We start from the raw sequence: 23,109 nt of genomic DNA on the forward strand, positions 1-23,109 counted from the left end.
GACATGGATTTAGGATAAAAATGTCACTTTCATTTTTTATTTTATTTTTTTTAAAAAAACCCACCTACATTTTGTCATACAAATGTCCAAAAAAGGGCCCTCTGACAGCCACTTCTTTTCTGTGTCATGCTCCTGGCATCCTCCCCAGGCTGGGTGTGGTCAGCCAATTAGTCGACACACACCTGCACCCTGTTTCGGCTGATTACACCCAGTACTTATAGGACACGGGGGACAACAAGTCCTCCGCCAGATCGTTGATTCCCACGCCTCGTTCCCGCACTCCCATATACCTGACCTACCGTGTACCGACCCTCGCCTGTTCCCTGACCGTCCTAGTAAGCCTGCCACTTCGGATACTGCTGCTTTTCCTGACTGGCTCGCTGATCATTGACCACGGACTGAATAAAGGCTTTCTGTACTCTACCTGCTTGCCTCTGGAGTCGTGCATTTGGGTCGCCCTCGAGCCCCAGTCGTGACATTCTGACCCATTTTTGTATCCACGTTTTCCATATTTGGCTAAGCCCCTCCCCTTTCCACTGATTGGTTGCCTCTGTGTGGAACACCCTCTTGTGAGAGCAGTGTTTGTTATGTTGGCTCAGGAGCAGAAAGGGACAGTGGAGATTTTCGCCAGTGACGTAGATAAACTCGAGAAATTCAAAGGACCTGATTAGAAGCCTCTTGACAAAAAAACGTATGGAACTCTCGAATACGTGGACAACATGAGTTCATATAACACATTTACTAAGGTACCATAGAGACAATATTACATTACAAATACAAGAACATGTTGGTTTGGCAAAATACAGCACCTTGAACTGACTGACACAGCAGCTGTGGAAGCACTCTTTGGAAATCACATTTGGATGGATGCTAAGTACATCTACAAACTGGGTTGAGGAGTATAATTACATGTTCCATGGTTACATATTTTTATTATAAAGTCTATTTCGTTCTCGAGAAATGTCGAGAAAATTGATTCACATGATTACAATTTTCAAGCTCAGATTTTTTTAAAATTTCTTCCTCCTTCTCAACGTGTGACAAGCTCTCTCTGGTCCTATGCAATTCTCTCATCCATCCATCCATCCATTTTCTTAGCCACTTATCCTCACAAGGGTCAGGGAGTGCTGGAGCCTATACCAGCTATCTTCGGCCAGGAGGCAGGATACACCCTGAACTGGTTGCAAGCCAATCGCAAGCCACATGGAGACACACAACAGTCACATTCTCAATCACACCTAGGGGCAATTTAGAGTGTCCAATTAATGCATGTTTTTTGGGGATGTGGGAAGAAACCTCAGTGCCCAGAGAAAATCCAAGCAGGCACAGGTAAAACATACAAACTACACACAGGCGGGCCTGGGATTGAAACCGGGTACCCAGAACTGTGAGGCCAACGCCTTACAGCTGCGCCACTGTGTCTCTCATAGTCTCAAATTATTTTTTTTTTCAAATTTTATCTTGAGCCATCACCTTGTGGTAGCATTGATTCATTTGTCAGAGAGTTTGAAAATGTAACTATTTGTCGAAAAAGGTAACACTTTTGATCACATAAAATAACTTTTTTTTAATGCAACATTCACTTGCCTGGTCTGGTAAATATAGACTTATTTTTTTAAACTACGCCAATTTTTCATTAGGTCAACATAGTATGGTATGGTGTTTTTCCACCTTCTGTACACATATATTGCACCAGATGTTTTTTATGGACTGTATTTACATATCACCCCATTTTGATATCAGTTTAATATTTATTCAAAAAACAGAGGAAAAACCCATTGGTCCTGTTGATGCATTAATTCAAAAGAAAAGTAATCAAGATGTGACTGAATGGAATTATATTACTGTGAGAAAGTAACTTACAGTAAATAGTTACACCCCAACAACATTTTCAACAGGATAACTTGTAATTTTAACCCACTACAAAGTCATCTTCTAAGTGTCTACAATAGAGAAAAACATAACATTATTGGACATGGATTCACGGGTGGTATTCTGCGAAAGGTCAAGTAAGTCTAATTTTGAACTAACAGCTGCTTGGGTGTTCTCCTGATGACAAAGACGATGCGACTGTGAAGGAAAAGCAAATCGTATAATTAGCAGGAAAATTAAAAACATACCACAGGAGAATAGTTTTGAAGAAAAACAAACATTTAGAGGGACACTTGAGTACACCTTAAATAATTTAGACTGTTATTTAAAAATGGCAGACATTTCTCTGCGCCACTGAGTGGTCCATCAGTGGAGGAATGTTTTGAGGAAAGTCTGCATGAGATGATTAATCACTTTCTACCACTGTGCGAATGGATCGATGCCAGAGACGCAAGACGCTTCCTTCTCATCTGCTCTCCGACTGGCTTTGGTATAGCCAATTCTCTCACCTCTCATCAGTTTGGCAGTTTTTTTGAAGAGAAAGCTGCAGCGTTCCTCTGATTTAAAGGTGGCTGTGTTTACCTTTTCGAGCGCAGTGTATGTTTTGTCACAGTAGCCCACATATATGACTCAGTGACATATAGAAATGACTCATTGGGATCTTCTAGTAAAAGGGCAAAGGTTTTCTGCCAGTTAGATTAAATGCAAGAATTAGTTCTTGAAGAAAGAGCACTCAAATTCAAGCAGTTTCAGATTGTATTTTTCATTAAATTGGCACATACCTCAATTAAGACTTGAGTTTTACTGCTAAAGCTGTGAATGTAGACTTTGTGTTAAAACCAACAAAATGTGTCAAAGAGTCATGAATTAACTGAATCACACTTGTGACCAGCCTTAGGTTGTAATGACTGGTTAAATAATAATAATAAAAAAAAGACAGTTTGAAGTTATAATACGCTGAAGATTTGGAATAAAAACAAAAATGGATTTTCTCCTTAATCACAATTGCCATATCACACTTATAGTAAATAACTCGTATGCTGGACAAGGATTGCTGTTAAATGTTATGTAGCTGAAGTCTTACAAACCGTAAGAGAGGAGCTACGCTTTAATCTCACTTTTAAAAATTTCCCCCTGCATGACAATGTGAAACGAAACGTCTCATATCAAAAACTTTCACAGGTTATTCACTAGAGCTTTAAAAATCTAGCTTTAAAATGTCACGACTTTATGGGAATACATAGAGCAAATAATTTTAATCACACATTGAGGTATTGCATTAACATTTGACGAATGACACAGATTGATAATTAAGTAGTAAACGTATGACTTTACTGGGCTTGTGTGACAATGGTGAAATTAGAAGTCACCATTTTAAAGAAATGCCCTCACTTTGGAATTACTGAGCTCAAATATGTACTGCTGTTCTGGGATGTATCACACAGAATAGTTTGGCTTACCACAAGCGAGAGATATAGCGGCCTGAAAGAGTCAAAAAACGTTTAGCAATGCTGCATGATAAATTATCTTGTGGCAAGAATGAAATCATTAGATAGAAGATTCTTTGCGCAACCAGTAGCGTCATATTATCGAATTCAATATGGACTGATTATTTATCTCATTCTTTGGTCAAAACTTCAAGAGACAACACAATCGCTGATGTTCTACTAATGCCTTTTAGTAAAAGTAAACTACAACAAAAACAAAATTGACTTGTTTGTCCTCCTTTTGTGGTAGTTTCAAGTACCAAGATGACTTTGATCTTTGAGGACGGCCAGCACAGCTTGTCGTCGCTGCACTTTTGCACACTACACATTCTAAACTTGTATCCTGGATTTAAAAGAGTGTTTTGTGCTTTTTCAGGGCAAGGCTAACACATTCTGAAGAGCGTGAATAGAAAACTGATCATTTAGGGGGAAATGCAAAGGGATGTCGAGTATAAAGGAGTTACAGTATCTCATACTGACATGGCTTGAATCTTTCAAATTGCCTCTTAGTCAGCACTTTGATCATCCACAAGTTCCATCTTACAAACAGCATCCACTAGTTCCTAAATAAAATCGGGAATGTGTCGCAGTTCTGCCGGTTGCTTTTCTTTTTGGCCTACGCGCGCTCACCAGTGTTGTGTTTTTGGCATGCAGACACAACTAACATTGCAACTCTTGGGATTTGACCACGACACGGCCTAAGAAATATTTTTACATATCTCACAAGTGCTCTGTAACTGGAAGCCACTGATGTACAACGCTACTCAAAACATTTTTCCAGCAGCTATCACATGTTTAGATCGTTGCAATCAACAATCTGACCATCTCTAATCTATTTTCATCATTTCATGTTCTTTTTGATTCCCTTTTCAGCCTTCAGGCATCGGAGTTGTTGAGTTGAATGCTTGGCTTTTATTTTGCGCTGATTTGTTTCACCACCCACACTTCAGTTTTCCAAAATAATAATTAAAACAAAAAAAAAGTCCCTCACAGTTAGTTTTCTGAAATCATCCCCACGTGCTGAGAGATCACTGCTTAAGAGTTTAGTTAATCAGGGATTCTCAACAGTTTAATTCCCAGACATGTACTGATGAATCAATCAAGGGAATAAAATAATTGTAAATCTTGCTGACAAAAAATAAAATAATAATACACTTTTGTAGCAATTAATTACAGAAGTACTAAGATATGGTTTCAAGGTGCATTTGCTGAATAGTCATTGTCAGTCAGCCATCATGATGAAGCCCAATTAGCACATCGTGTCATGAGATAAGCAGCAGTAATCAGTGGGAGGAGCGCAGACTTCAGTGGAGGCAGAGAGATGCACGAGAAACTGACAAGCCATATGCGCAATGGAACCTGGAGTCATGGAGTGCGGTGAATGAAACACACACACACAGAGCGATTTGGGAAAAATGAAGGCGGCAACATATTCCATGAGGCTGCCCGATAGAGACATAATTGCAAGCGAGTAATTGGCACAGTGGAACAACTGGTTAGAGTGTCAGCCTCACAGTCCAGAGGCTCGGGTTTCAAATCCCTTGTCTCGATGCGCCCTGCGGTTAGCTGGCAGCCAGTTGAGGGTGTCCCCTGTCTCCTGCCTGAAGATAGCTGGGATAGGCGCTCCCGCGATCCTTGGGAGGATAAGTGGCTCAGATAATGAATGGATGGATAATTATAAAATCTTTTGTGGAAAAAGAATGAAAGAAAATCGGAAATGTTTGACCGTGGTGTTGAATCAATCAAGAGTCAAGTTTAAAAAAATTAATTTGTGTTAACACAGAAGTGTATCGACTGAAGAAGCTATTGGTACTGGTACCTCTTTCATAACCACAATCCCCCTTTTGTATAGAGCTCGTGCACCTTTGTCACCGAAGTCATGTGACAGGCCATATTGACGGTCTAGCAAAGCATTCTTCAATGCTAACTCGGTTGGAGATGGCACGAAAATACGTCTTATAGCATGATGCCCAGAGTTTTGTCTGATACCGTTAAACAATTAGAAGGTGATAATAAACGAAGGTACATGTAAAAAAGAGAGACACGTGGCATAGAGGACCCATATTTGATGCAGAAGTCGATGTTTTCGCCGATAAGAAAGTGGACTGTTAACACGCTTCCACTTTTCTTGGACAACTGGATCTACACATGTATCTGGTGAGTAAGTTGTTGAGATTTACACGGAAAAGTTTGAAAGCGTATAAAGGTCTGGACGCATACAAATACTTTGTTGCTGGATCTGTTCTCAATCAAGAATAAATCCCACATAGTGATGGAGCCGCTCAGATTTTTTCAATACAAATACCAATATTTAAATAAATGACCCCTGGTTTTACAAAATCTCGCATTCATTAATTATGATTAGACAAAAAAAGACAGCGAGTCGGCTCCTCAGTACATGAAGTGTGTCGCGGCCACACGTTAAACTTTGGTAAACTTCTCCGTGACAGACGTCTTTTATTAAATATGCATTGTTCTCAAATGACTCCAATGCGAATTTAAAAAAAGAAAATAAACCGCTGGGATAGACTTCAGACCTGTACATAAAAGCGTGTTGGAGCCACACGTTAACCTATGTAAACATCACTGCAACCGACGGTTTATTTTCTTTTATTTAAATAGGCATTGGACTCATTTGAGAACAATGCATATTAAAAAAAAAAAAAAACGTCTGTCGAGGAGAGGTTAACTGAAGTTTAATGTGTGGCCGCAACATGCTTCCATGTATGTTGGAGACGACTCCTGTATTATTTTTTTAACGCATTGTTCTCAAATGAGCCAATTTGGCATAATAAATACTGCTTGGGAATTTGAGATTGAGAACAATAATTCCTACCTGAAATGAAGTGATCACCACGTCGTGTGTATTTGGTTGGCCACCATCCATCACGTTTAATTACTGAAATCCACCAATCTTTTCTCGTCTTTTCAGCTGGTCTTCCATAGAATGACCTCTTCAAATATCTGTCTCGTCTGTTGTAACAACCAACAGCACAACAAGTCTCGGGCATTGTGAATATTCTGCTCCGGTTCAATGTCCTGCACACAGTCGAGCAGCTCTTTTTGACCGGCAATATGGCGGCGTCAAAATGGTGACGTCTAGTGCACGAGCTTTATTGTAATAGGTGTTAACAGTGAGTGTCGGCATTTCAGAGCAAAGATGAAAACCAAAGGGACATTTCGGCCTTGATATGTGACTCAAGTTCGTCAATGTGTGAATAGGAGCTCACGTATAAACCAGAACCTCGGGTGAGGCCTTCTGGTTGTTCTTAAGTCGAGGCTTAAAACTAACGGCAATAGAGCATTCCCTATCAGAGCCCCTCAGCATCTTTTAAATCACTTCTTCAACTCAGTTTTACAGATTGACTTTCATGTGATGTTGCCGTCTCCTGTTTGTATTTATTCATTTGTATAGCATTTATTTGTATATATTTATTAATGCACTTTATATGGTGTTTTTTTTCCTCTGTGCTATAAAGTGTATTTACCAATCTATTTTTATCACCCTACATCAAGTTCTTGGTCTCTGTTGGGTAAGTTGGGTTCATGCATTGCCTTGGGCTTCTCCATTTGTGTGTGTGTGTGTTGATGGTTTTATGTGATAAATGATGTTTGGTGTGCACAGTATTGTGTTACACTCTGTCTGTCAAAGCACATTGTGAATGTGTTTTTTAGAGGCTACAAAAATAGTTATTTCGATTCTTTTTGTATGAATGTGGCCAACTGGTTGTTGGTTCAAATCCAGGCTCTGGCCTTCCCATGTGGAGTTTACATGTTCTTTTTGTGTCTGTGTTTCTGTGGTTAGTCCCATCTCCTACCACATTCAAAAACGTTCATGGTAGATTAATTTATTAATAAAATTGTCCATAGGTGTGAATGTGAATGGTTGTTTGTTTCTATATGATTGCCTGGCAACCAATTCAGTGCGTATCCCGCCTCGTTGAAATTTCAATCTGTTTCCGCTCATAAAGTCACTAAAAGTGCATGACAGTATTTCCTGTGTGAGTTTTTTTTATATACTTCTTTTATGACACCTAGACAAACGCGCCTTCATTTTTGCTGCGCCTGTGACAGTGAGAAATAAAAAACATTGTTACATTTGGCCTCTTGTGTTTTTCATCATTTGTACTTGTACTTGCCATTTTCTTCTTTTTTCATTCCTATCCATGGGGTGAGGTAAGGTGAGGACTGTCAAATATGCCAGTAGTACTTATTGGAAGGCCTGGAGACTTTTCAAGCTGGTGGGGCTGTGATTGGATAGCGGCAAGCACGTGGTGCAGTGCAGTCAGTGTGCGTGCGCGTGTGTGTGCGCGCTGCCTGAAGCCAGCGCCGAGCGGAGCTTGTCTGCCAGCAGCTTCAGCAGCGGCTCGTTCTGGATCCTAGCACGCTCACTGACAATTCAACGAGGCCCCCCCCCCTTTTTTTTTTCTTCTCGTTTCCCGAGGATTATAGTTCACCATGGGCGACAAAAAGAGCCCTAGCAGGTAATGAGAGCGCCTGTTGACAATTTAGTGCGGTTGACGGCGTCACGGGCTCGATATTTGGACGCCTTTCCTTCACACGGGGTTCGTTTGTCTGTCCCTTTTTCAGACGGTATGCCACAGCTAGCTAGGATAGTGCAGTCACTAGTATGGCGGCTTCTCGCGCACCGCAAGCCAGTCCCTTAACAAAGGGATTTTTGCACAGGATACGCCTGGCATTCTCTGAAAGGCTCTTCCGTCTCCAAGCAGTGTACTGGGGGGCCCAATGTCGAATTCGACACGGTTTAGTATTCCACGACACGTTATACTTCGATGCCGAAAAAAATACGAGCGCTGCTTGCCTGCTAGGCTAACGGGCGATATACAATCGGAGGGCGTTTTGTGAGCAATTAGGAGATGACCAAAGAGGGCACACTTGGCCAAACTCGAAGCAATCATTTGGGACAAACCCCGACTGGCTCTGGCGTGCGCTGTGGCTTTGAACATCGCTCGAGCACGTCGTTGCCTTAAAACAAACAAAAAAAATCGCCCTTTCTTGACCGTTTAGGAAATGTGTCAATAAGGGGCTCCCGCGTCGAAGCTCACCACAACATGTGTCTCGTTGTTTGTCAGGCCAAAAAGACAAGCCAAACAAGCTGACGACGGCTACTGGGACTGTAGCGTCTGCACCTTTCGGAACACGGCTGAGGCTTTTAAATGCAGCATCTGTGATGTGAGAAAGGGCACATCAACAAGGTATTGTGGAGCTCCCTCTCTGCCCCTCTCTCTCCCTCTCCCTCTTTCTCTTCTTGTCTGTGAGTTTCTTTCGTCTGGAAGCGCCAGTGTTGCGTCGGTATTTATATGAATGGTTACCTGCGAACGATAGTGGGGCTCTGATGGTAACTTAAGCAGACGGAGGGCTCACCCGCATTTGTTTTAATGATTGGCATGGTTTTTCATCAAGGTAAGGCTTGCTACTGCAGAACAGGTAGGGGTTGCATGCTTCGTTGGAAGCTGGGTTACAGTTACCAGGAAGAAAGATGGAGAAACTGCCACGGTTGTGGAAGATGTGAAGCCATCTGCCCGTCAGTTGTTGTAGTCATCTGTGTTTTGCTATTGTGTGTGATTTTCATGTGCAGTGCTTAATGAAAGAAATAATGAACATTTGGATGTGCCTATTATATAGTGGCCAGTACGACATGACAGTTGTCATCGTCCATTTCCCGTTTCATCATCGGAATGCAAGCCATAAAACTCCAATTCATTTATCCAAGCTAAGTTTGTAACAAAGTATGTCCCTTTCTTTTGAATGATTCATATTAATGTGTTGACAAATGCTTTGGTGTGTTCAGTGAGAGTAAAGGATGTGGTGACATTTCTCACAAGAAACTGAGATTATATCAGAGGTTCTTATCATGATGGGATTCCCTTCAGGTTCTTTATAACAACACCACCTCTTTACTGGCAGAGAATGTTTTTGATAACAAATAAGTGTGTGGCAGAAATGTTTGTACATGTCATCGGTTGTGTGATGAGTTGTTTGTGGTTTGCTGCACAGTGTAACCTTTCCAGCTGTGGTTTCGCAATGACTATTTGGCCGCCACTTATTGGGACAAGGAGAGCATACCTTTGTCAAGAATTGCAACGATAGACTTCCATCTTAACTGTCAACCCCCCTCCCCCAATGTTGTTTTTCTCCATCTACGTTCATCTGATCTCCACAGCTGATGATCCATGCCGAGCACCCTTTGCAAAAGCAGGAAACAGATAAGCGTGTCATACCCGTAATGTCGTAGTGCCTTGGCAAAAGCCCAAATTATTTCTGTTTGGCCAATGACATCACCATGGTGCTTGTCATCTATTAGATCTAAGAACAGAACCTATGAAACAAGCAGTTGTTTGGTTGTTGGGTGGCCTTTCAATTTAGTGAGTACCATTGCTTCCCACTGAATTCAATTATAGAGGATTGGCGCAGACGTTTTCCTGTGATGTTGCTGTAATCAACTGTTTTATATTAGAATTTTAAACTGTGACACTCTTCTGCAATGTGAACAACATGCTCTTCCAGTGCTATTCATCGGTGGGTGTTTGCAAACATGTCTTAATAGAATCATGCTGCTGTTCCTTGTACAACTGCGTTGAGCACTTAGGGTGCGCTTGTTATTTGATGAGGCTGGGACAACAATGATTCCAGAGAGAGAATTTTGCAAATGCCAACAGTAAAACTCCACAATGCTGTGGACATGTGCTTTTTGTGACTAGTGTCTTGCATCAACTGCATTAATGTTGTAGTTATTTAACATTGTTACACATTTGCCATGCTTTACAGCTGAAGGTTATGGTGGTTTAGGTTGGGATTAGCTCCCACTTGTGTTCTCATGAATTCTGATGGAGCTGAGTGGCTATATTTAGGTTTTATTCCTTGGTTGCACTTCAGCGGAAATGTTAACAGTTGAATGAAAGGGAATCAAGGCAGATTGGGGCTTCAAGCGATGACATCATTCCCTATAACAGATAAAAATAAAGCTTACAAGCTGTCATAATAAGTGGACAAAATACTTCATGGTCAATGGTCAGTAAACCAGAGCAAAGTAGGCGCAGTTGAGGAAATCCTGGTACTAATAATCTTTCTTTCCCTTGCTACATTTCAGCCAAATGTGTAACTAAAATATACTTCTACCAATGTCAAACATGGATCTTTGTTTTGATCATTTTATCCCAGATTTTACTTTTATTTGGCTCTTATGCTTTAAGACCCCCCTGCTCACCATTTGACGACTCACAATTGATGACACTCACAAAGTAGTGGAATTCATTTACTTTAGGATATAACCAGTATTTTTTTGCTGACTCTCCTTGATATTAATTGATTTTAAAGATCCCAATTTTAAGGCACAATATAGTAAATTACTATTTCTCCAGAGTTTGTACTCTACTTTGCATTTGGAGAAGTTTTTGTGAGTGATCTAGTCAATCATCAACCAATGTGAATTTAGCTTTACGCATGAAACATGTAGCTGCTTTACCAAACATTGGTCGATGATAAATGGATTTCTAAAAAGTTGAAATAAAATAGGTCTACAACTATTTAAAAGATCATATAAATTCTTAAAATATTTTGACAACTAATTTTAAGCCTTTTGAAGTGTTGGACTCTTCACCCAGAATAAAGACCAGAAGGTATGTGTGCTCAGTACACTCATTGAAAATAGTAGGGTGTCAGGATCACCATATGCGCTGTAATATCCGAATCTGAACAAACATTCTGACAGTTGCCGTGTTAGCATTACAATTGTGGTGTGGATGGGGTGAAATGTGGCAAATTTCTCTGTTTGTAAACTTTTACTTCGTTCTTCATCCTTGAGTAAAGAGAAAACGATTTCAAACAGCCATCCATGACCTCTTGTGAATATAAAAACTATATTCAAAGCAAAGAGCACCAAAAGCAGGCTCGAGGTCAATATAGAAAAAATTGTGGCTGAAGAAACACTGAACATGATTCATTATGATGGATAAGGAGAAGCTCGCTCAGTGACAAAAGTTTGACAAGAGCTTCCAAACTAGCTGCAGATAGGGTAACCAAGTTACTGTTCAGAGTTGCAATTTGTATTTATAGAGCCATCATTGGGTGTTAACAAAGTTAAACTGCGGTCTGACATTGGCATCGAGGGACAGTCCCTCCCTCCATTAGAGGAGCCTAACGAACCTGTTGACCCAGTCCAGCTCAGTGAAGTAACTTGATACCCAAGTAAGCTAAATTGAGCCTCTACCTCTCTGACTTTTATAAAAGAAAGCGCTTTCTTATTTGCACCTGACCCCAATGATCATCTACAAGCCTATTAGGTGTTCGACTCTTTGCATCCCGTGATATTGTTGTGATCATTAAATTCTCAGGCATCTCAACCGCAATTGCAATTTGTGTAGTGTTACCTACGTTTGCTCTGTGATGATATTTGGTAAGCTCCTCTGGCAGCCCTGGGGCCCAAAGAGAAAACATTAAGAGCCTTTTAAAGTTGATGAATGGTCAACATCACATTAACTCTTGAAGGGGCCCTAAGCAGATGTTTGGTTTTTAGATACATTAAATAAATGTTGAAAGCGCTAAGACCATATTTAAAGACTTGGAACAATGTAGTGTTAAATTGTTGAGAAAAAATCTCTTTTTCACCATTTGAATTTTCCAGAATTTTTCTGGGGCGTTGGCGGGGCTAAAATACAGCCCCATGACATCACGGGGCTGGGCCCTATACTTTCTGCCTCAATTTACAGAACAGCTCGGTGTTTTTTTTTTTTTTTTTTTTTAATTTTTTTAGGCTCGCAAAAACTGAGGAAGTGCAAATGCAATGGATTGACTTTTTAAAGAGACACAGATTTGTGAGTTGAACATTAATGTGACTTTGCAGTGTGTATTTTATAACAAATCATACTGTAAACCTTTACCACAGGCACTGTGGCTTTGTGGGTAACTTGATACTAGTGAATTGTGCAGTACCAACTGTCTAATTACATGGGCTTTAACCTACTGGGCCGTCGTCACTTGATGTGTTCGGCTGTGACATTGTCACTAACAATGTGGGTAAGTTGACTTGTTTGCTTATTTTTATGATAGTAGTCCTAAATAACGATTCAGTTTTGAAGTGTAGCCTCTTAATGTGATTTTATTTCTTATAGGTAATCACGGCCTCAGTATGTTGAATTACATGCGTTTGACACACTCACAGCATCCAAGAGTTGAAAGTTGGCCATTTTTATTTGAGTTTTGTAATTTGTTTTATATGTAGCAATTTCTATTACTCATTCAAATTTGGGAGACATGTTAAGCTTGCTCTCCTCTGTGGTGTTGAATATACAGGCTTTTTTTTTTGGGCAGGGGGCTATTTAGTGCAACTTTATGGTACCCCAGTACCAGTTCGCAATTTTTTTAAATTGGACTTTTCATGTAATATAAAAACAGAATGCCTAACATCAACATGGTATTAATTGGTGTCATGTGAAATAACAATCCAAATTTGACACCCAGTCAAACTCATACATTTTTTTTAACCATCAAATTATGGAATGAGTTTTAATATTTGTCATGAATCAGAAGCTGTTGCCATATCCATGGGATCCTATATGCTATTAGTGTGCTTTTAAATTACAACAGAAATGTGCTTGCGAGAAAATAAATGGCCACCAGATGTGGGGGGGAAAAAAATCCAAAGCTTGCCAAACGTCACTTTAAGATGGCTATGTCAGTTTATTTCTTATTCCTACTAATGCATATTGTCAGCTGTTACCACGTTTTCTCAAAATAGACAACTGTTAAGTTAGTTGAGACAAAATGTTGACTGACTTCTTTCTATGGGTGGATAAAAGTATCAATTGATCAATTTATTGGAATATTACACTATCCCGATTCAATATCGATTCAGAAAATCAGCATTCTTTATGGAAGACACAGTCTACCAAACAACAAAATGACGACTAAAGCAAGTAGCTCCGATGGAGCGACAGTGAGGTGTGGGGCTTCTACTTTAGAATTTGACGTTTGCGGTCTTTTTTTTTTTTTTATTCTGTTGTAAATCCGGAATGCAGCACAATGACAAAATCACTCAAATCATGATACGCAATACCAACATGAATACATGTCTGAAGTTGCTGTCCCAAAGCTAAATGCAGAGTTAAAATGGGGGTTTTAGAATAAGAGGCCATCAGGAAGAATGGCTCTAACATGTGGTGGTTTGGCTTGGAGAGCAACACACAATATGTAATATATATGTAATTATCACGTTTTAGCTCATTTCCAACGAGTGGGAATTAGTCGAATATTCTGCAGATGAGAGGCCTACAATGGAATACACACGGGAAGCAATGTAGCAAATTTGTTGACACAGGCATTAATGAGGTTTGATGAAGAAAGTACTGTTCCAGCAATTGTCACAATGACACAAACATGCTACTTATGTATTACTTAAAAACCGCACGAATAATAGTAACTCTAAGTAAAATATACTGTTTAAGTTCACATGGATTCTTTAAATTCAGCTGTCATGTTTACTTTTGTTCTCTAAATACGTAAATGAGTTATTTGTGTGCAATTCCCAAGGGAAAGTAATGGTCAAGTTTCAGGGTTTATAAAGAACTGTCATGTTTTTTGAAAAACTTCAAGATGCACAAATAAATTATGTCCAAATTTTTATTTTCCAATGTTTTATGGCTTAAAAATGTAAGGACTTTTGACATACTCTAATTAGATGGCATCAAAAAATTTTTCCGCAAAATTGTCAACATTTACTCTTGAGTTTTTTTGAGTATTTCCACTTCTCTCTAAAGCGAGGATTTAAATCAATATTGAATCAAATTGCAACGTAACGAAAATGTTGACTCTAATCACAACCAGAAGAATAAAGATTGAATGTAATGGCGTGGTGGCTAATGCCCAGGCCTGCTGACTTCTGACTTGAAATGTTGCAACTTGTAATTTTTTTTAAATTATTAAATGTACCAGGATTTGGCGTATACCTATTGATTCGTGTTCTATAATATTTATATACTCTTTCATGGTTAACCAGTTGGATTTCACGGTATTGTTTGTGCAGTACATGCATTTTATTAAATAATACTGTGGTACCTCTAACTTACAAATTTAATTTGTCCAAGTTGTTTTGTAACGTGAATTTTTTTTGTAAGTAAAAGCAATTTTTACATGTAACTAGCCTAATCCGATCCAGAGGCAAACGTTTGACAAAAAGAATACACGTGTACTAATGAACGAACGCACACAATTGAATCCCACTCAAGTTTCTTGGGGGCCGTGGTGAATAGAGATGGAAAAACTCACGAAAAAGTTGTATTTCACCAATGTGCGCTAGCTTGTGACAGCATGTGAAAGGCTTGTGTGATTTGGTGACACTCAAGTGTCCAAGGGAAAAGAAATGCATTATGGGTAAAGATTGACGTCCCTCCTAGCAAATTGGATGATGCCAGGAAGATGCTACGGCGATACCCAATGAAAGAGCAATTGTATCGCACCACACAAACCAAGATACAGGATGTTTTTGTTTGGTGGAATTTGGGGGCTGTGAATCCAGCGCCTACTTTTTCTTTGTGTATCTTGAATTTTGGTTTGTAACCTTAGACAAGATTTTTCAGAGGAGGTGTTTCGTAACCTGAATTTTTTTGGCTACTAGAGACGTTCGTAAGTAGAGGTACTGCTACACATCCGCTGATTGTCACTTATCAATATCTTTGTTACCTCAGGTAGCAAGATTTACTGTCACCTCAATTTTTTTTAACAGTGATACATTGCATTAATAGCAACATTTTTCATTTTATATTTTGGTTGATATTCGTAGCAGGAATATAAAATGACGTAACACACAACCCTGACATTTGTTTTTTTATATGTTCTTGAAGTGCCACAAATATTGAAATTGAGAGTTGGGTGTGTCCCTGATTGTCATTCACAATAATGGAGTCAGTATAATCTACAAATTCCACTACTGTCACATTAAGGCAATTGATTTAGGAAATGGCATTCAATTTTACCCTGACTTCCTAGCGCTCACTCCCTGCCCCCACAGCATGCCCTGCTCGTAGAAAACCGCCTTTGCTTATCCAGGATTATCAGCATCTGCACTAAAGCCATCAGCAGGGTTTGGATGGGGCATTGAGAAAGCCTTAATCTTTACATGCTAATTGGCAGATTTTAAAGTTATTAATTACTTCATGGGATTTGACAGTGCATAAGTGATTAAATACAATAGCCAATTTGGCAGTCTGACAAAACAGACAAATGTTGAGCAATGAATTGTGGCAAGTCACATTGAGGACAAAGATATTTCAAGCAACTGAGTATAACGGCGAGAGAGTGTGGGAGGCTCCGATGAATTCATAAAAAGGCTTTTGAGGACACGGACAGGAGCGAATGAGGGCATTTGTATATGTTGAGTCACTGCTAGCTGAAACACAAGGACGTGTAGAGCTAAAGATTGAATTATTAGATGGGTAACGCTATGTCTAATGTGGCATCACTATTTGTGAGTGTGTGTGCATGTCTGTTGGAGAAAAGAGAGGGCTATGGATGGCTTTAAGGGGATGTGCTCATTCAGCCAAGAGTCTCAAGGGGCTCAAAAGTAGAAAGCACATCATTATCCATTGAGAGGGAGCCAGTGTGGACAGTCTTTTCTCTTCATACCAGCGCTATCAAGCTTGGCAGGGGAATCAACTATGAGTATAATAAAGAGTCACCATGCTTGCTTAGGTGGAATAAAGAGTTGCTGTGCTTTGCTGTAAGATTGAAATACAATCGTTCCTTTTGACTGGGAATGAAATGAGCTGGGAAAAAGTTATAAGGGATTTGCAGCATTACAAATCTCATAACCAGTGTCTCAGTACATTCATTCATTATTTCTATTGTGTCATCCTAATTTGTGAGGAGTTTTAGGTATTATTTTCATGTAATATTGTATGTATCACAGTACGATACAGAACCAACCAGTGTATAATGTTGGGTACACAGCATTGAGGGGTAGACTGCCATGAATCTGCGATATGTTCTTATATAATCATTAAACAATATTAAAAAAGTGAACCAGCAACAATTGGTTAATAATCACAAGTGAGAAAATTGATTTTGCATCTAACTTAAAGCCCAAATATTTTAATTAACTACTCCATGGAACAATTGATTATAAAACTGTTTGATAATGACAGCCTTACAATGTGTGGAACAACGCTTCCTCATAACTACTGCAGCATTCTGAATATAGATGATTCTAAATGGGTGTTCCTTGCAGAGTTGATTTTATCGCAATCAGAAGTACATAATAGTACATGATAATTAGAGCGCTAATGCTTTCACTCACAAGGTACCAGTATATAAATGGTCACAACATTTGCATCTATTCTTTTATTAATCCGGGTAAAGCAATTGAAAACAAATTGCCTTTTTCATCGTCATTATCAACATGTCCGGCCAATAACGTTATTAAAAACGTTGGGGGCAACACGTAAAGCATGGTTCAGACGACAAGCCAAATGTTTATTTTCACTCATTATTGTCTTCCATACAGACTTTCATTATAGGCAAAAATTACATATGATCCATAGTAATTCAGTGAGCAATGTCTTCGCCTTCTATACTTCACATGTCAGGCGGGCTAACATCTGGATAAAAATCAAATTTCATGAGAAAATTACTACACAATCAGTTTGGGGGAGTTTTTTTTTTCTTCTGTAGACATTTGTACCATAATTTATCGAGTATAATGCGCACCCCCAAAGTTGACCTAAAAAAAATCATGAAAACCCTTCTAGCAATGTACAATGTGCACCACCAATTTACCCCTACCCATGTGCTCAGAATATTAAGAATGATCTGTATATATATTTTGTTAGGTTTGTACTTGTATTGTTTTTAAAAAAAAAAAAAAATGGCCGTACAACAATCATTAATAATAATGTGCATGTGCTGATGTAGCGCTAATATAATCTCGGGACAGGCCACAGGACAGGCTTGTCCTGGTCCCTGTAATTGTCAGAACAGAATCCCTCAACCAACTAAAATAAATGCTCAATGATGGTACAGCATTTTATTAATACTGTTAACTCATATTTCAGTCTTAAAAATATAAACTCTTTAAAATTGTTTATTAAACACTGCATTAAATATTTGTGCATAAAACATTTATCCACTACATTACACATCCTTGGCCAAGCCTTCAAAAGAAGCATTATGACTCATCTCCAATCCGAAAAAGATCCATAGTAGCTTTATTTGGTGCTTCGCTGTGGAACTCATCATTGATGACTTGAAATATTTTTTTAATCCCAAGAGTTTGGGTTGTGCAGCGCAACCTCTCCCCCTGCATTCGGCTCCAATTCGTAGCATCTTTCACTATGGCGTCAGGTGCCTATCAAAACAACGTGAGCTCAAACTGCGTAGAAACAAGCGTAATCAGCACATTTTTTTAAAAAGCGAGCGATTCAAATGTGTACGCTCCTATTTTTTCTTTTATGTCCCCGTGACGCATTACATAGTTTGAGCTCATGTTGTTTTGATACCCGCCTGAAGTCATTTAGGTGAGCTTTCGTTTCCGGGTTGCCGGGATGATCGGCATGAGTGATGACAGATTTCTTTTAAAAGCACCTGCACAACTAGCTGTTGTAGTCAACTTTTTTTTTTTTTGGTCTTAATTTAACTTTAAACAAACTCATGGGCAGTCATTTCTGATCTTTGGTATAGTAGCAACAAGCATGCTATGCTAACAATCAAAAAATGCAAGCTCCCACAGGAGCTCTGAGAGCTCAGGTTGAGGGCGCACATTACCGTCATATATATAAATGTGTAACATAAGACATTGAATATCATATCGAAATGTATATGTATGTTTTTTTACCATGCTGTGTACCTGTATACAACTATACAATGTGATTGTAATTTTTATTTTTCATCTTCAATACATAAATACAATGCGCTCTTAACTTTTTGAAAATATTTTTGGAAAAATTTGCGTATTATTTTTGAGAAATTACAGTACATCCAGATCTATAAAATAAGTGCCAGTGTTCACATTATTAGACCTTTAAGACCTGTTACTCTGTTTTTCTTTTCTAACTCTTAAAATATGTTTCCAGTTTGTTTGTAGACTGTATTCAGTGTTGATTTCAAACAATGATACTAATTCTGTTGTTTTAAACCAAGGAGATGTGTTTACTTAATAGATAGAAAAGGTGTCTTTTGGCATATAACTCGTGCAAACGAGACACATCCAGCTCGTGAAAACCGTACAGGAAGTGAGGCAGAAACCTACTTAAAGCTATCATGAGTCCAAAAAGATAGCCATTGGGCATAATGCACAGTGAGAAAGTAAGGACAGTGGCAGGATAGAAGACAAAAAAGAGAATGATGGACTAGCACTGAAGCAAGAGGGTAAACAAATGAGTGATGGTGCACATCGTGACACCTTCATCCTGCTTGAAGCAGCTCATACTTGCTCACTGCCTTTGCAATGACAAGCTGTGTGCCCAAGACTTCCGGGTAGTTTTACAACCCGAAAGGTCAGTCTTGGTGAGAAGTCCTTTCACTTGTGAGGCATGCATCTTTTGCCAAATGTTTAATTTTTCTTACCCAATACTACTTTCAGTTAGGATTTACTTACTGAATATACATTTTGAAGTAATTTTGATGCAAAAATCTGTTTAAAAAGACAACATCCACGTTGAGGTTTTTTTTTTTTTTTTTTTTTTTTTTCTTAATGCCTAGTATGGTATTTTCAGTGCATATGATTGAAATGTCAGCATGTTTTTATATTGCTTTTGACAGTCAAAACATGGAAAAAGCATTCCTCCTCTGTTATCACAGATGCCATTTTTAAATTTCTAAGTGCTCATATTTGTTGCGGTGGAAGTAAACAATTAACCCATTACAGAGAAGATAAGGGGTGAGCGTTATCTTGCAGTACTGCTAAGAAAACCCTATACAAAGACTATGTAAGTATCCTCTTTTCCACTGCACAATATCTTATCTGCAGGGTACGGATCAATGCACTTTTAGTGCTTTTATATCGGTAAAAGTAAGTACATTTATGATTTCTATTCAAAGGGCTATCATTCAATTCCATCACAGATTATTAATCCATCTTGAATTGCAGCACTTTTTTATGTGCTGAATTTAAAAACCAAAAAAAAAAGATTCCCATAATTAAAGTTACTTTCTTACATTATTTTAAAACAAAATGGGTGAAATATATAAAGTAAAAATGTTCCAACAAAGAACTTTCAAGATGTGATATGCCAATTAAAAAAAAGTATCTGTTCTGTTAATACTTTGTGTCACCTGCAATATATCTCTGTTAAAAATGTCTTCATGCAGTGTTGTAAACACTAATGGAGTCCTGGATCACAGGTCAAAATTTACAAGCAGATTGAGAGTTCATAGAAGTAGCGAGAGTAAATGGTGAACTGTAAATGTGCTCTGTTTTTGTTGCCTTGTGCCCCAGTATAGTATTTGCTAATGTGGTGAACAGTTTGGTTTTATTGTCTGGTTCCGGACCTGGTTCAAATTTAAACTATGCTAAATTCTCTTTTTGTTGTTTTTGTTGTATATCCATAAAATTACCTTGACTATACAGTACTGCAGGGGTCGTGAACCTTTAAGGCTGAACGAGCCATAAACGGCAAATCTTTTAAAATGTAGTTCCAAAAGAACAGTCCAATATTTTTAAAACTAAATACAAGTGTATTCGTGCATTTTATGTTACAGCAAGACTTTAATAGTACAATAAGTCTCTAAATTCATTTAAATAGCATTATACTGTTGCTAACCAATGATGACAAAAGTACTTTTTTAACATTATTGCGACTTCTGTGCTGATAGCTTAGACGTCTGTTTTATACGTCACTAAATTTTACTTCATGCAGCCTTTGAGATTTCCATCCGTTATTCATGAACGTAGGTTGGGCTTAATGTTTTTTTTTAATTATATGTGAGAAAAGACTTTTCATATGCATAGGTATAACCAAACATTGTCAGTACAGCAATATTCACACGCTTGCTTGAGGTATATTCACGTACCTTGAATACCATACAACTCTCAAGCAGGCAACAAAAGTATGTCGCCTAGCAAGCTCGTGCTAGAGGTCATACTAGCTGTTGTATGTAAACATGCTGCCGTTCTGTCAAATCCTGGTTTCAGGTTTCTAACCCTAATTGACAATAAAGTCATTTACTTACAGTAAGTTAGCATCCATTATTTCTAAATTCCTTGCAATTACACGTTGAGGAACTTTGTCCTTCAACTGTTTGTGAACAAGTGCATGAGAAACTAGTCAGAGGTGAACCACACTCCATTTTTGCTTGTTAATGACTGAGAAATTCAGGGAAGTTCCTTTTATACCCATTCATGGCACCTACCTTTTCCCAATTAGCCTGTTGACTTATGAGATGTTCCAAACAGGTGTTTGATGAGCATTCCTCAACTTTCTTTATTGCCACCTATCCCAGTTTTTTTGGAACCTATTGCAGCCAAAAAATTCAAAGTTCATGATTTTTTTGTAAAACTCGCTAATTTATCAGTTTGAACATTGAATATCTTGTCTTTATAGTGAATTCAAATAAATATAGGTTGAGCAAGATTTGTAAATTCAATCGTGTTTTCATTTATGGTAGAGCCAACATTCCAACTTCATTGGAATTGGGTTTGTATTTGTAATAAAGTTTGACAGCCGAGAGAATACATATGTACGTATAGACGCACGCACAGAACTTAATTCTCTTAATGTTTCTTGGTGCCCAGGGTGAAGAAAGAACTTGGAAAAGACAAATGAAAACCCCACAAAAAAAGTTGTACTTTACCAATGTGCGCTAGCTTGTGATAGCATGTGAAAGAGTTGGCATGGTTCAATGATAGTTGAGTGTCCAAGGGAAACAAAAAGCATTGGGGGTAAAGGTTGACCTCCCTCCTAGCCAATGGGATGCCAGGAAGATTCTACAGCGATACTCAATTTTGAGAGCAGCGCTATTTCACCACGCAAAGATACAGGTTGTTTACGTTTGGTAAAATTTGGGGGCTGTGCCTATTTTTTCCTTTCATATCCTGAATTTTCCTTTGTGACAAGAGATATTTTTCTGATAGTTTTGTAATTTTTTTTTCTTAGCCGCCTATCCTCACAAGGATCGCAGAAGTACTGGAGCCTATCCCAGCTGTCAATGAGCAAGAGGGAGGGTACAACCTGAACTGGTTGCCAGCCAATCACATTTACTTCTGATTTATTGCCTTTTGGAAAAGAGATCTTTAAATGTTCTTCAGCATTGCAAAAAGCCAACCCTGCTGTAAATTTTTTATTCAAATGAATGGCAATTTGAGATAGTGATAAATATTTGCATTTGGCTGTATTACAGTTGTCACACATCACACAGATCACATCACAACATGCATATCAGTATCAAACAGCAATTTATCCAAATGGATGATGGATATTTTGCAGTCAAGTCGTTATGGAATGCAGTAATGCTTTTTCCATGATGTGACATCTCTCTGAAGTTGTAGGTGGTCCCCAGAGCCACAGCCATGGAGAGCCTCAAGTCAAGTAATAGAAATTGCATTTTTTAGGTTAGCTGTTTTTTGTTTTTTTTTTCACAATGCAGTTGTCTTACGTAAATATGTATTCTGTGTGCTTCTGAGGAGTAGTTCTTTTTTTTCCTATTTGTCCAAAGTCAATACACGAAAGGAAAGTTTATTTTGAAGAATAAACTTCTGTTAATCCAGAATCATTACTTGAAATTCCCTTCAAGCACATCACCCCTTAAAAACCTTTGCTGGTTACTGGTAAAAAGACAAATGAGAGATTAATCTCCTGCTCAGTCCATTATTCTTGGCTCTTCTTTTATGCTCCCCATCTTCCTCATTGGGGTGCAGCACTTTCAGCACTGTAGCTCCTGATCCATGGAAACCATATGTCTAGAACTAAATTCAGACGATCCCTGTTCTCTGCTGTTGTTCGATAGCGTGCATTGTCGCGTGATATTTACAGTTTCCCATGGTTGATGTGAAACCACCCTGCGGCGTTTTGGCAAATACCAGCTGTATCTCCCTGACTTGGAAAAATTTAGTACATTTGCAAAACTGCGCGCGGGGGATGTGCTTGAGTGTGAAGGCAAACTGCGTGATGTCCAATGGCTGGTTAACACGTCTATGAAAATGCTCTGCTCGATTACCCTCCACTCAGGTAGGGGAGGAGAGAGCATCCCATCCTTCTACATAATCCTGAAAGTGTAATACCAGTGTTGACAGACGAAGGCATGATTGTCATTTGTTTTATCATGGTTGTCACCACATGATAAGGATCTTCTGTTGTTAAACAAACCCCCAGATCCTCCTCATATGCAGGATATAAGTAATGTTCTGCAGGATTAGGCTGTGCGTCTCTCTCTCGATCGCACGCACAGACGCACGCGCACGCAGCCATCAGCTATGAAGCTCAAGTGAAAAAAGTCTCACACAAGCCTTGCCTTGGGGCAATGGTCATTTGGTGAGTGTTTTGTTCTAAACATTGTATTTGATTGAGCACAAGGGTCCCAGTTTTGTGCTTGTGCTAAATGTTGGTATTAGCTGAATGTGAATGAGTCAGTGGGTATTATTCTGAGTTCTTCTCTGGGCCACAGTAAGACACTATGGTTCTCTATGGCTCTGTCTCGACAGTTGGATTTTCAGCGATTGCATTCAGTCATTAGGGCTGGAAATAATTGTATGTCCTCAACACTTGAAATAACGAGCTTTGTTAACTAGGGCTTTCCTGAGCCTCCA

The 23,109-nt window shown here is 38.8% G+C and overlaps 1 protein-coding gene across 1 annotated transcript in view; it reads left to right on the forward strand.

The window, feature by feature from the left end:
* The first annotated feature begins 7,592 nt into the window (after nucleotides 1–7,592).
* rybpb (RING1 and YY1 binding protein b) overlaps nucleotides 7,593–23,109 on the forward strand; it is a 39,138-nt gene continuing 23,621 nt past the window's right edge. Inside the window, exons 1-2 of the mRNA XM_061833392.1 lie at nucleotides 7,593–7,843; nucleotides 8,453–8,575. Coding sequence (XP_061689376.1) covers nucleotides 7,818–7,843; nucleotides 8,453–8,575 — 149 coding nt within the window. The 5' untranslated portion in view covers nucleotides 7,593–7,817. The remainder of the gene's footprint in view (nucleotides 7,844–8,452; nucleotides 8,576–23,109) is intronic.

The sequence above is a fragment of the Syngnathoides biaculeatus genome, chromosome 10 (assembly GCF_019802595.1).
Source record: "Syngnathoides biaculeatus isolate LvHL_M chromosome 10, ASM1980259v1, whole genome shotgun sequence".
NCBI classification, from domain to species: domain Eukaryota; kingdom Metazoa; phylum Chordata; class Actinopteri; order Syngnathiformes; family Syngnathidae; genus Syngnathoides; species Syngnathoides biaculeatus.